This window comes from Pantherophis guttatus, chromosome 13, assembly GCF_059756535.1.
Source record: "Pantherophis guttatus breed Tessera chromosome 13, ASM5975653v1, whole genome shotgun sequence".
NCBI lineage: Eukaryota > Metazoa > Chordata > Lepidosauria > Squamata > Colubridae > Pantherophis > Pantherophis guttatus.
Window position 1 is genome coordinate 10,899,227 of NC_142075.1, and position 14,754 is coordinate 10,913,980.

General features: G+C 41.0%; 1 protein-coding gene across 4 annotated transcripts in view; it reads right to left on the reverse strand.

Moving 5' to 3' along the window:
* ADAMTS17 (ADAM metallopeptidase with thrombospondin type 1 motif 17) overlaps positions 1–14,754 on the reverse strand; it is a 165,518-nt gene that overhangs the window by 84,541 nt on the left and 66,223 nt on the right. For all 4 annotated transcript variants that reach the window (XM_060694810.2, XM_060694809.2, XM_087878323.1 and 1 more), the window contains exon 8: positions 5,127–5,232. In XM_060694810.2, coding sequence (XP_060550793.2) covers positions 5,127–5,232 — 106 coding nt within the window. The remainder of the gene's footprint in view (positions 1–5,126; positions 5,233–14,754) is intronic.

A 14,754-nucleotide genomic window follows, 5' to 3' on the forward strand; every position in this document is an offset into this window, starting at 1 on the left:
TGTAATCTCTAACCAGCAGAAGCTCAATCCAAAAATCACGAGACTTTCTTCTTTTTTCTTTTTTTGAAAGATTCAAAGAGGAATTGGAGGAGATACAAGCAAATCCGACAGAAGGAACCACATGGCAAATGCAAGAGACTGGGGAAGAGATTCCTTCAATGGGTGCTACAGGGATAGACTTTCTAAACTGACAGCATACATATGGATTTTAACTGCCTAACTTGGCATATAAATAGGAAATGTTCCCCAAAACAGAAAAAAGGGATATTTCAAACTACACCTACGAGTGTCACATGACAGTAAGGACAGCTGCATGTCATCCATGTTGAAATTAGAGTGGTAAGAGGGTTTATTTATTTATTGTTTTAAATGCAAGAAAGGCCACCTGTGAGCATGAACTGTCATCCGTAATAATCCCCCAGAGAAAACAAGAGAACAAAAGAAGAAACCAAAATAATTCCTCCTTCTGACCTACTCTGTTCTTTGGCTTACCGTCCGTGTTTCAGCCTGAGCTGAGGAAAACCAACGCCTACGAAACCTAAAGAGAAGAAATGGAGGCCTGCCAGCTTGTTGTTTGTTGTGGCCGGGATAATGGACTCTCCTTCTCAATTATCCTGGGCTGTTGCAGGATCCCTTGTGAAGCATAACAGCTTGTAATGTGCATTACAGGCAAGTCTCTGTACTTCACACATCTGGATAATTTGCAGTTTTGTTTTACTTCCTGTTTGGGGAATTGAGAAGATCAAGCTTGGATGCCCACGTCTATCATCTCCCTCATCCACAGCGAGGTTGTCTTGGGGATGTAATTTGGTCCAGGCCTTCTAAGTGCTGGAGACCGTTTTTGCTCAAGCTTGCTCTGTGTTCCTACAGATTTGAGCAAGACCAAACATCCAGAAACAAATTCCCTAAACAGTCATCAAGATCGAATTGACGAATTGGTGCCAGAAGTGATCGACTAAAAGAAGAAAGGAGAGGCACATCTACCGTGTTTCCCTGAAAATAAGTCCCCGTCTTATATTTTTGAACCCTGAAATAAGCGCTTGGCCTTATTTTCGGGGAGGTCTTATTATTTTGGGGGGCGTGGAGCAAGACGGGACTCCTCTTGATTTCCAGCTTTGTCTCCCTAACCCTAACCAGAGGAAATTGCAGGAACCAGCTGTGCATGCGTTTAAATATTTTTGGGGAGGTCTTATTTTCGGGGGAACACGGTACTTCAAACTCCTATGCTAGAAAATGATTCACTTCTGATTATACATGAGCAGAAAAGAAGAACTGGGCCAGAGGTAGCAGATTAAATTGCAGGAGGGATGGAATATTGGAAAAATAAGAACACTCCATCAGAGTGGAAAAGGCTGGAAAAGGCCCCAAAAAAGGTAGGCAAAAAACTTTTTTTGTTGTTTTCCTCTTCTAAATTTATGTGCGTCTCATAGTCAGGTGCATCTTATAGTCTGAAAAATACGGTAAGTCTTCAGGGAAGCCAAGAGAACTAAAAATAAATGCTTGCAGTATAAATAAGAAAGTCCTCAGAAGCCTGGGAAGCTAATGAGCAAGCATCATTTCCTTTCATCATTAAACAATGGTTTCCCCACTTCAGCAGTCCAAAGATTAGCGTGTTATTAAGGCTGAAAACTGATTCAACAGCTTGGCATAAGCTTCTCATCATTCACTTCTGTTCAAACAACCCCTGGTTTGGCTCAGGTATCTTTTTGATGTCAAAGACAGAAAAACTCAATATTTCTTTTCATCTTGTCAGATCATGGTGGGGCCCTAATTATTTCTTGGGCCTCCCCGTAAATCTCCAAGAAAAACCGAGAAGGTTACATACTGTAGATCTCTCATAAAAGCCACCCAGAATCTTTTTGGAAATCGGGTGGCTTCAAAATATAATGAATATATACCGACTATCTGATTAATCTACCCTAGGGGTCGGCAACCTTAAACACTCAAAGAGCCACAAAGGTCCTAACCAGAAGTCCCCCATTCAATTCTGGAGCTGACCAGAGGTCTGATTCCCCCACCATAGAGTCTCCTCCTAGTGCGGCGTCCTTTTTCCAATGCCGACCGGAAGTCTGGTTCCCCACCACCACCACCACCATAGAGTCTCCTCCTAGCACAGCGTCCTTTTTCCTATACCTGTCCTAACCAAAAGCCCTATCAATTGTGGAGCCAACCAGCGACAAGGAGACACAACAGAGGGATGAAAGAGCCACATGCGACTCCAGAGCCACGAGTTGCTGACCCCTGATCTACCCAAAGCATCAAGGCCCCTCAATCACCAGTTCTTACTTTTGTACTTGGAATCATTGAATCCACATCTAGGAAAACAAAAAATATATAATTTATAATAATCATGCTAGCTCTATAATCAGCATCCTTGGGTTTTTGTATTTGGAGATGTTATTATTTTCATATTTGGTTCCAAAATCTCAATGACTAATCGTTGCCTCCAGAATCAACATCCATCCTCTTCTCCAAACAGTTACTTTGAATACTAAAAGGAGTAACAGGCACCCATCAATTACCCCCAAAATAAAGACTTCTTTATGAATGATTCACAGACTATCCATTAAGCATAAACACAAAGACGCTTTTATGAAACCTTACTAGTCTTACGGAAACTCTTGTGGCATCATTTAAACGTTTCCCCTAATAAAAAAAATTTCAAGATGCCCCCAGTGTTCACCTTGGTTAAAAAAAAAAAATGGGAATAAGCAAAGGCTTGTTAATGATTTTATCTGCTGCATTATTTTATAATTGGTGGTTTTAATTTTTTTTTAAAAAAAATATTTTTATGTGGTAAGCCACCCAGAGTCATTGGATACAAGATGGGCAGCAAATAAATGTCATTTCTGAATGAAATGAAATTTAAAAAGAAAACAAACGGACTTGGCAGCAGAAGGAAACAACAGCCAATCGCTGGCCATCAACACCCCAATCAACCAATATGAAGCTTTATCCAACTAGGTACCCTATAAACAATATACACAGAACAGCCCACATTTTGGTAGAGAAAAGTTCGTCAAGGATGGGCTCCAGAACAAGTCCGAAATCTTGGAAGATTAAACTTCTGGTCCTGGTGACCAACCCAGATTGGCTATGTTGGAACATGTATATTTACCTTCATTTATAATTGTTGGTCAAGCTAGGTACAAAGATTCCAGGAAAATGATTGATTCCTGGGAAACAGGGCCCCTTGTCAGTCAACAGGAGTGCTGATTTACCACTAGCTAATCAGGTATGCGGTGGCTCTGTGGCTAAGACACTGAGCTTGTCGATCGAAAGGTCGGCAGTTCAGCGGTTTGAATCCCTAGTGTCGCGAAATGGGAGGAGCTCCCATTACTTGTCCCAGCTTCTGCCAACCTAGCAGTTCGAAAGCATGTAAAAAAAAAATGCAAGTAGAAAAATAGGGACCACCTTTGGTGGGAAGGTAACAGCGATCCGTGCGCCTTTGGTCTTTAGTCATGCTGGCCACATGACCATGGAGACGTCTTTGGACAGCGCTGGCTCTTCGGCTTTGAAACGGAGATGAGCACCGCCCCCTAGAGTCGGGAATGACTAGCACATATGTGCGAAGGGAACTTTTACCTTTACCTTTTAATCAGGAATTTAGGAGCCAAGGGCTTGGCAGCACAAGGAAACAACAGCCAATGACATAGTAACCGGCCATCAACACTCCAAAATAACAACTAAAAAGCCACACACAATCAGCACATAAATATGCATAGAATAGCCCACAGCACACATTCTGGTACAGAGAAGTTCCCTGAGGATGGGCTCCAGCACGAGTCCGAAAGCTCAGAAGACTAAACCTCTGGTCATGCTGAACAACCCAGATTGGCAGCATTACCCTGAGACATGTATATTACATTTGTCATAAAATACAAAATAAAATAAATTACAAAATGGCGGCCTGCCAGCTTGTTGTTTGCTGTGGCCAGAATAATGCACTCTCCTTCTCAATTATTCTGGGCTGTTGCAGAATCCCTTGTGAAGCAAAACAGCTTATAATATACATTATAAGTCTCTGTACTTCACACATCTGGATAATTGCAGTTTTGTTTTACTTCCCGTTTGGGGAATTGAGATGATCGAGCTTGGATGCCAACGTATCATCTGGTGAACGACCCAGACTGGCAATGTTATCCTGGGACATGTATATTACATTTGCAATCAATTACAAAATAAATCAATTACAAAATAAATCAATTACAAAATAAATCAATAAATGCGATCAAAACATTTTATGATCCAAACTCCTGGATTTCTTGAGGGTTTTCACTTAGGTTATCCTGAAGCAAGATCGCTCTCTTCCAACTAACCACTAAGATTCCCTCCCCCTTCCCCCCCCCATTTAGATCCATTTTTAGAAAGGATGCAACTTAAGAGAATCAGTTGTAGTGAATCTGTATATCAACCCTGAAGCTGGCCTGGCCGAAGCCATCTTGGAGCTTCAATGCTACCACACTGGAGCTGAGAGATAGGGAGGGGGGGATTAGAGATAGTTGGGGCTGTGTAGTCAAAACAAAATACTTTCTCTTGGGAACCAAGGACATTCTCACATCTGGCCGGAGGAAGCAGGAGGGATGTCACCAGTCCAATGGACGCTGTTTTGATTGGGCTATGTGGCTGATTATTTGGGATTGGGTGGGGGAACTTTCACTTTTAATTAGATGAAAACTGAGGGATCCTTCAGAGTCGGTTTTCACCAGATATGTGCCAATATGGTATTTCCAATAAATAGCACAAACAATAGCACTCAGACTTATATACCGCTTCACGGTGCTTTTATAGCCCTCTCTAAGCAATTTACAGAGTCAGCTTCTTGCCCCCAGCAATCTGGCTCCTCATTTTACCCACCTCGGAAGGATGGGAGGCTGAGTCAACCTTGAGCCTGGTGAGATTCGAACTGCCCAAATTGCAGGCAGCCAGCAGCCAGCAGAAGTAGCCTGCAGTGCTGCATTCTAACCACTGCGCCACCGCGGCTCATAATATTCTTTGAGGAATCTACCTGCCTTGGACTTTTTGCTTGCAATGGATCTATTCCTTGGAACCCTGACACTGTACCAAGGTCTCTAATGCTAGTACCTACTCAAAACAATACTGCAAATGCCGGCGTTGGCTCTTACTTGTGTCCCAGTTCGTGAGCAATGGTGAAGGCCAGGTTGAGTCCATTGTCTTCTGCAAGGACACACTTCCTCTTCAAGCTGCAGATTCCTCCAAGGTAAGCAATGCCTGAAGAAAATAAGAACATGCTCCATCAAGGCCAGTATAGCACAGGTGATCCTCAACGTACAAACCGCAACGGAGCCCCACATTTCTGTTGCTAAGTGAAGCATTTGTTAAGTGAGGTTTGCCCCCATTTCACGACTTTTCTTGCCACCGTTGTTAAGTGAAACACTGAAGTTGTTAAATTAGTAACACTGTTGTTAAGTGAATCCGGCTTCCCCATTGTCACATGACGCCGGGACACAGCCACCGTCATAAGTACGAGTCAGTTGCCAAGCGTCCAAATTTTGATCTCGTGAATATGGGGATACTGCAAAGGTTGTGAGTCTGAAATCACTTTTTTTCAGTGCCGTCATAACTTTGAATGTCATCAAATGAGCTGTTATATGTCAAAGACCACCTGTAAGCAATTTGCATTTTTGTAATACAGTACTTTCAGACAATTCGCAGGACGTTTAGATCTGCCTTAGGTTATCTTCTCTGAATATCTCTATTTTTTTTCTTCATTTTTTTTTCGGTAGAGCCCAAACAGATGAGATTGATATTAGGCAGATATTAGTTATTAGTGTTATTAATTTTAGTTTTTTCTTTTTTTGCCTTATGGCAATCTAATTAAATTTTGTGCTTTGCTACATTGGTTGCAGTTTATAGAGTACCACTGTTTTATATATCACTCCACGTTTATGTGTTTGCATAGTCTTTCATGACAATTGTATTCTTGTTTGTTGTTTCATCTACTCATTTTTTTTTTTAATTTGATTTATATGCCGCCCTTCTCCGGAGACTCAGGGCGGCTTACAATGCGCTAAGCAATAGCCTTCATTCTTTTGTATATTTATACAAAGTCAGCTTATTGCCCCCACAAACTGGGTCCTCAATTTACCCACCTTAGAAAGGATGGAAGGCTGAGTCAACCTTGAGCCTGGTGGGATTTGAACTTGCAGTAATTGCAGACAGCTGGTGTTAATCACAATGCTTTCAGTCTGCTGAGCCACCAGGCCCCATATTTTACAGCTAAGATTATCATCATGATCATCCGAATGGATCTTCCTATCCATTCACCATTTCATCCATCTTTCTCTCTTCTCTCTCTCTCTCTCTGTCTCATCTCTATTTACTTACCTACCTACCAGGAATTACAAAATTGAAATTATGCATTTTAAAGAGGACACCAAACACTTTGTTTTAAGATTGTTATAACAGAGTTATTATAGGTCATCTAGTCCAACGCACACCCAAGCAGTAGACTCTACACCATTTCTGACAGATGGCAGCAGGGGTGAAATCCAGCAGGTTCTGACCGGTTCTGGAGAACCGGCAGCGGAAACTTTTGAGTAGTTCGGAAAACCAGAAAATACCACCTCTAGCTGGCCCCTGAGTGGGGTGGGAATGAAGATTTTGCAACATCCTTCCCCCAGGAGTCTGGAGGGAATGGAGATTTTGCAGTATCCTTCCCCAGGAGTGGGGAGGGAATGGAGATTTTGCAGTATCCTTCCCCTGGAGTGGGGAGGGAGTGGAGATTTTGCAGTATCCTTCCCTTGGAGTGGGGAGGAAATGGAGATTTTGCAGTATCCTTCCCTTGGAGTGGGGTGGAAATGGAGATTTTACAGTATCCTTCCCCTGGAGTGGGGAAGGAATGGAGATTTTGCAGTATCCTGCAAAAACCAAAGTTGAAAGATAGACTTATTAACAAATGAGTACAATAGCACATGCAAGCTTTCAGCTTCTCCTTTCTGGTATATGAAGAAACGTCTCCTCGGGCTAAAAATTTTGTACCACAAATTAGCCTTCCTCTCTTGCTTTCATGATCTCTCTTGGTCCTCATTTCAAAAAGTTTCCTAGGTGACTCTGTGCAGCAAAAGGCGGCATCTAAAAGTCATTCCCCACCCCCAAGACATACGTGCAATTCCATGCAAAAGACAAGACCTACCAAACCAAAGGCAGCATTTTGATTTTAATTAGGACCTTATTTGGGTCTTTTTAAAAAATCCCTTTTTCCCCCCCTCCCGAAAGACAAGGGATCTATTTATTTGTGAGAATTGTTGCTCCCACAACAGAGGAGGCCTGGGGACCAGTTCCTATTCAGAAGGAGAGGAAAACAGTTGAGGCTAAACTATTTAAGAGCTGTTCTCTCTTCCAACCATCGTTTTTTCACCCCCAAAGAAGGCAATAAAGGGCAGATATCCTTTTGATGAGCATGGGAAAGTGTCCAATTTTTTTTTTTTTTTTATGAGAAATCGTATTGCATGGATGCTTAGGTTCAGAAAAAAAGGAAAAACTGTTTCATATATTTTGCCTTCCCATGGAAGAACTTCCAATGATGCCCAAGACTCTTTATTCCAAATATAGTGGCTGTATTTTTAGAAGGATAGTAGCAATAGCACGACTGCAAGCAGGCTGTTGCTACTATCCTTCTAAAAATACTCATGTATTGCTCTAAACTTTAATAGCTTTGTCTGAGTTTTTAAAGTTTTTTTTTAAAAAATTTAAAAAAAAATACGAAGAACGGTCACAGGCATTGGGTATGTCTAGTCTAATGAAACGAAGGACATGATATGATGGCAGTATTTCAATATTTGAGGGGCACCTACAAAGATGAGGGAGTCAAACTATTCTCCAAAGTACCAGAAGGCAAGACAAGAAACAAGAGGTGGAAACTAACCAAGGAGAGAAGCAGCCTAAAACTAAGGAGAAGTTTCCTAACGGTGTGAGCAATTAACCAATGGAACTGCTTGCTCTCAGACGTTGTGGCTGCTCCATCACTGGAGGCTTTCAAGAAGAGACTGGATAGCCATTTGTCTGAAATGGTATAGCGCAGTGATGGCTAACCTTTTTGCCATCGTGTGCCTGGTGAGATTTGAACTTGCAGTAATTGCAGGCAGCTGGTGCTACTTAACAGCACTTTAGTCTGCTGCGCCACCAAGGCTCTTATATATTTTCATATAAAGCACCAACTTGGGCTGGTTTTAATTGACATATTAGAAAGAAGGCAGCTACTTTATCCTCTTCTTCCCCACCCCCACCCCAAACGCAAAGAGATGGTTAGAAAATCCTCTCACTATTTTTTTTTTATTATTATTATTTGATTTATATGCCGCCCTTCTCCGGAGACTCAGGGCGGCTTACAATGCGTTAAGCAATAGCCTTCCTACTTTTGTATATTTATACAAAGTCAGCTTATTGCCCCCACAATCTGGGTCCTCATTTCACCTACCTTAGAAAGGATGGAAGGCTGAGTCAACCTTGAGCCTTGGAGAATTCGAACCAGCAGTAATTGCAGGCAGCTGTGTTAATAACACGGTGCTTAGACCACTGTACTATCAAGGCTATTAGCAACACATTCCTAATTAGTAAGCCAAATCCAAAGCAGAGGCCTCCCTTTGACAGGTTTCAGTAATGCTGAACAGCAGTTTGCAATTTCAGGACCCACAGTGGGATAAAAATGCCCTTCGAGGGTATTCTAGGCTATAGGAAAACATGTGCATTTTAGTGATTAAGGAACTGGACTTAGACAGAGTATGGAAAAGCTCACTCAAGGCTTTTTATGAATAAATCCCATAGAATCCATTCACTTAACGATCAGGTGTTTCCTTACAGCATCTGGAGGTAGGTACAGCAGAACTCCTGATGAAATTCAGCTGAGTAATAAGATGACATGAAATACTCTGAAATAGATTAGCCAAATCCAAAAATTGCAGATAAATCTTGGCTTGGACTGTGTAGAAGTCTATTCTCAGAAAATAAGATGTTGCTTCTTTTTCTTCTTTTTTTTCTATGCCAGAACCACAGTACCTCATTCATAATGGCATTACGTTTCTTATTTTACCAACGAAAGCTCTTTATTATATATACTGCTCAAAAAAATAAAGGGAACACAAGCAGAAGACATCCGAGATCTGAATGAATGAAATAGCCTTATTAAATACTTTGTTCGTTACATACAGTAGTTTATACACTTCTCAAACAACTAAAGGGAACACAAAACTACTGTATGTAAAGAACAAAGTATTTAATAAGGCTATTTCATTCATTCAGATCTCGGATGTCTTCTGCTTGTGTTCCCTTTATTTTTTTGAGCAGTGTATATACATACATATCTTGGGTTGATCACTATAGGATGCTCACCATTTAATTTTTGCCCTTTTACTATTGTCTCTTGCTGCACCTCCCTACCCCTATTTTTCCCCCACCCTTCCATTAATGAACCAATTCATTGTTTTTGGTTTTAAATGAAGTTTTAAAACCCCAGGGCACTTTCCATAGAGTGTGGTTTTAACTCTAATTCCGCACACACCCCTCCATATATGAAACACTGTCAAACTATTCACTAAGTCTGCGTTACTATTAATCTTCTCATTGTTCCTATCACCCATCTCCTCCCACTTATGACTGCTTTGTTGCTTGTATCTTTACGATTTATATTGATATTGTTTCCTAGTATGATCTGATTGTTTATTTGTACCCTATGACTATCATTAAATGCTGTACCTTATGATTCTTTACAAATGTATCTTTTCTTTTTATGTACACTGAGAGCATATGCACCAAAGACAAATTCCTTGTGTGTCCAATCACACTTGGCTAATAAAGAATTCTATTCTATTCTATTCTATTCTATTCTATTCTATTCTATTCTATTCTATTCTATCCTATCCTATCCTATCCTATCCTATCCTATCCTATCCTATCCTATCTCACATCATATGAAACCAGACTCAAACAGTCCTACTTCCTGAATTGCCACCATTCCTGGAGGAAGGAAGGAAGGAAAGAAGGAAAAAAGAGAAAGACAGAAAGAAAGAGAAAGAAAATTAAAAAGAAATTTCTGCAACCTCTTTGGCCGAAGAGGTTGTAGGGAAAAAAAAAAACCTTTAAAAGCCTCTGACGATCCCAGCTGAGTTGCCTGATCGTCAGAGGCTTTTAAAAGCATTTTTTTCTACAACTTCTTAAGGTTGTAGAAAAAATGTTTTCAAAAGTAAAAAAAAAAAAAAAAAAAAGTTGGCCACGCCCACCCAGTCACATTACCCCCCCACCAAGCCAGGCCCACAGAACCGGTAATAACAAATTTTACATTTCACCACTGACTCCTATCAATCTTCTTTTCCTTGCACAGTTAGGTTGCGTAGACGTTGAACAAGATCTTAACTCTCCCCAGGTGATTTGAGAACTGGGTGAGAACAGGGATACCTGCAAGCTTGAAAGAGGCCACAGCTGCCCGAGTCAAAGGCATTCTGCCGGAAAAGCAAATATCAAATCCGAGGGCAGGTACAGAAAATGAAAATGAAGTACTAATAGCTGGAGGATGCTCCACTGAGAAGGAAAAAGAGCTATGACAAGACAGTTTCTCATGGAAAAGAACTGACACCATCATGAGGTTGCAGGGCCACTGGCTTTTCTTATTGGCAATGGTTTGGATTTGGACAAATTCAGCAGAGCTTGCCTATGGATGCCAGAAAGAATTATTCTTCCAATTGCAATAATGTCCTATAGCAGGAAATTTTCTATTTAGATTCTTTTCAACAAAAACTCTACGAGTTATAAAATGTTCTAATTTTTTTTTGAAAAGTTTTTCAGTTTTATTTCTTATACACATAATATAAAATGTACATTTTCTTATACATAATTAATCCTATATATACATGTTTTCCTTAAAGAAAGCATTAAAATAAGGCATTTTAATTACATTCGGAGATGCTCTTCTATCGTTTCTTCCCTCATTTTGCAACAACCCTTCTTCTTCTTCTCCTCTTTCCCTTCCCTCCCTCCTCTCCTCTCCTGCTTTCTCTTCCCTCCTCTCCTACCTCATCCTACTTCCCCTTCCTTTCCCCCACTCCTCTCGTCTTTTCCCCCTACTCACCTTCTCTCCTACCCTTCCTTCCTCTCCTTTTCCCCTACCCTTCCTTCCTCTCCTTTTCCCTTTCTTCCATTCCTCTCCCTCCCTCTCCTCTTCCTACCCTCTCCTCCTTTCTCCTTTCTATCTTCTTTGCTGTGGGATATTCTCCTTGTTTGGTATCTGAAAAAGGAGTTATAAAACATTCTAGAGAGCAATCCCATAATACTGGATTTGTCCAGAACGTTTCATTATAAACAGCTAGCTGCACCCTTCCCTCTAAGCAGTTGCTACTTAAAAATGAAGACGAAAGTAAGGAGAGAGATAATGACATGTTTAACATTATGTTTAGCTTGGCCTCTAAAAGATCCATGTTTGGAAGTCTGGAGATCCATGGGCTTTCCAAGTTGCATGGAACCATGAATTTGGCAAACACAGGGAATAGTTGATCCAAGCTCTCTGTGGTTTAAGGTGTTTTTTTTGTTTTGTTTTGTTTTTTTGTTTTTTTTTTATTTATATGCCGCCCTTCTCCGGAGACTCAGGGCAGCTTACAATGCATTAAGCAATAGCCTTCATACTTTTGTATACTTTATACAAAATCAGCTTATTGCCCCCACAAACTGGGTCCTCAATTTACCCACCTTAGAAAGGATGGAAGGCTGAGTCGACCTTGAGCCTGGTGAGAATTGAACTCGCAGTAATTGCAGGCAGCTGGATGTTAAATGCTGCCTTAGGAGGCATTAGCCTCCTATGCCACTCAGGCTCCTACCTTAGAAACCCATGCTTAAACGGAGTTAAATAAAATGCCTCTAACCAAATTTGGTTAAATTTAGAGATGAAAATGAAGGGTAAAATTGGTAAAAACTAGATGAAAATGAACACTATGGCAAAAAAGAAGTATAGAAATGGTAATCTTAGTTGTAAAAATTAAAAATTGTTTAAATTTGTTAACCGGCCAAATACTCTGATCAGCAAAAATATACTGTATGTTTGTGTGTGTGTATGTGTAAAAAAATAAAGAAAAACTTTTTACAAAAAATAATAATAATAAAATGCCTCTGACTTAATTCGTTTTGCATTTTTGGGCTGAGCAATGCATGCGGCCCCGTTGCGAACCGGTAGTAAAGGTAAGTAGAACCCACCCCTGGTGGGAATGGAGATTTTGCAATATCCTTCCTCTGCCATGCCCACCAAGCCACGCCCACAGAACCAGTAGTACAAAAAATTGGATTTCACCACTGATTTAAAGAAAGTACTTGCAGTAAAGTTCATGAAGAGTACTACTAACTCCAGTTAGTCCTGTCTCTCAAGGGTCTAATATAGAACGAGGCAGATTAGCAAAGATTAACAGAAAACAGTCTGTCTCATTTTTACATCTGCCTTTTTGCACAGCAAGTCATTCATTATCCCATTAAAACAACCTCTCTCATTCCTTCTCCAAACCTAACAGGGAGAGTTAATAAACACCGGGAATGGGGAATGACACAATGACCCTTCAATTATGAAACTAGCCAAAGCACAGGAAGTCAAACCTCAACTTAATGTTTATTCAGCTTTGATGTGCTAATATCCACATTCCCTCCCCCGAAAAAATCTCATCCACTTAACCTGCTGGAGAAGAGGGGGAGCTACTGCCTGCTAATTTTGCCACTTAAAATGTAAGTGGGAACAAAAACACACTTCCCTGCTGAACATTTTCAGTTTATGGTTCAAATCTACCTTTTGGAATTTGATGGGCAGAATTCTGAACCGCAAGGCAACCTTCTCCGAGCACAAAAAAATAATAATACAAATCTCCATCTTATTTTCTATAAAAGCTGCATTCCCACAACACAGGTAAATCCTCGAGTTACGACCACAATCGAGCCCAACGTTTATGTCGCTAAGCGAAATGCTTGTTAAGTGAATTTTGCCCCACATTTTACAACTTTTCTGGCCACTGCTGTTAAGTGAATCATTGCATTTGTTAAGTTGGTGACAAGGTTGTTAAGTGAATCTAGATTCCCCATTGACTTTACTCTTCAGAAGGTCGCCAAAGGGAGACTGCAACCCATCATAAATATGAACTGGATGCCGAGCCTCCCAAATTTTGACCACGTGACCATTGGGGATGCTGCGACGGTCATAAGTGTGAAAAATGGTCCTAAGTCACCTTTTTTTCAGGGCTGTTGTAACTCTGGACAGTCACTAAATGAACTGTTGTAAGTCGAGGACGACCTGTTCCTGAAATTCACTTCTGGAGAAGCTGCATGTCCATTGGGTTGGCAAAGCATAGCTGGATTCGTTACTTGAGATAAGTTGCCCTTGGAATGATCCAGAATGCATGAATATTGTCCTGATACAGCTGCAAATCTCCCAATTTAGACATATCTCAGTTTACAGAGACAGTTATACATCTTGTTTCACCTCCTCAAATAATCAGCTGACACTTCCGGTGCCAAACAACCCCCCAACTATCAATTCCTGGAGAAGAAGGAGAAAAGGAAGAGGGATAAAGAGATAAAGACTGTTGACCTCATAGGAATACGATTTTATTTTACCTCAGAGTGCTGACATTTCTCTCCCGGTCCTATCTGATCTGGAAAAGAAAAGGCTGGAGGAGAGCCTTCACTTTGCTATCACTCCTTTTCAAAATGTCTGTCATGGCAGTCAGTAAAAATACTTACTGACATCTCTTAGAAATAAATGGCAGCTTAAAAAAAACAACAACGACGACATGTAGATGAAAACTCCGAATTATATCTTGGCTCTGATGCACCGACCATAGAACAGGGGTCGGAAACCTTAAACACTCAAAGAGCCACATAGGTCCTAACCGGAAGCCGGTAGTAAAAAAAATGCAAAAAAAGTTTTTTAAAAAAGTTCCAACGATCGCGCATCGCTCACCTGATCGACAGAACTTTTTTTTTTTTACATTTTTTACTACCGGTTCGGTGAACCAGTAGCCTTTTTTATTACCAGTTCAGGTGAACCGGACCGAACTGGGACCATTTCACCCCTGGTTTCCTGATTGAGCAGGGGGTTGGATTAGAAGACTTCCAACTCTGGTATTCTATAATCAATGCTTTCTTCTGAATTTTAAACCTTTTTTTTTTTTTTTTGCTTTAATTTATATGCCGCCCTTCTCCGGAGACTCAGGGTGGCTTACAATGCGTTAAGCAATAGCCTTCATACTTTTGTATATTTTATACAAAGTCAGCTTATTGCCCCCACAAACTGGGTCCTCAATTTACCCACCTTAGAAAGGATGGAAGGCTGAGTCAACCTTGAGCCTGGCGAGATTCGAACTTGCAGCAATTGCAGACAGCAGATGTTAATAACAGTGCTTAGTCCACTGTACTACAGGCTCTTAATTTCTTAATTTCCACTACTGTATTGTACACATAATGGTGTAGAAGATCTGCATGTGTTTAAACCAGAGGCGGGTTTCAGCAGGTTCTGACCAGTTCTCCAGAACCGGTAGTGGAAATTTTGAGTAGTTTGGAGAAGCAGTAGTAAAAATTCTGACTGGCCCCGCCCCCATCTATTCTCTGCCTCAGCTGCCTCCCAGCTGATCGGGAGGAAATGGGGATTTTGCAGTAACCTTCCTCTGGATTGGGGAGGGAATGGAGATTTTACAATATCCTTCCCCTGAAGTGGGGTGGAAATGGAGATTTTACAGTATCCTTCCACTGCCACGCCCACCAAGCCATGCCACG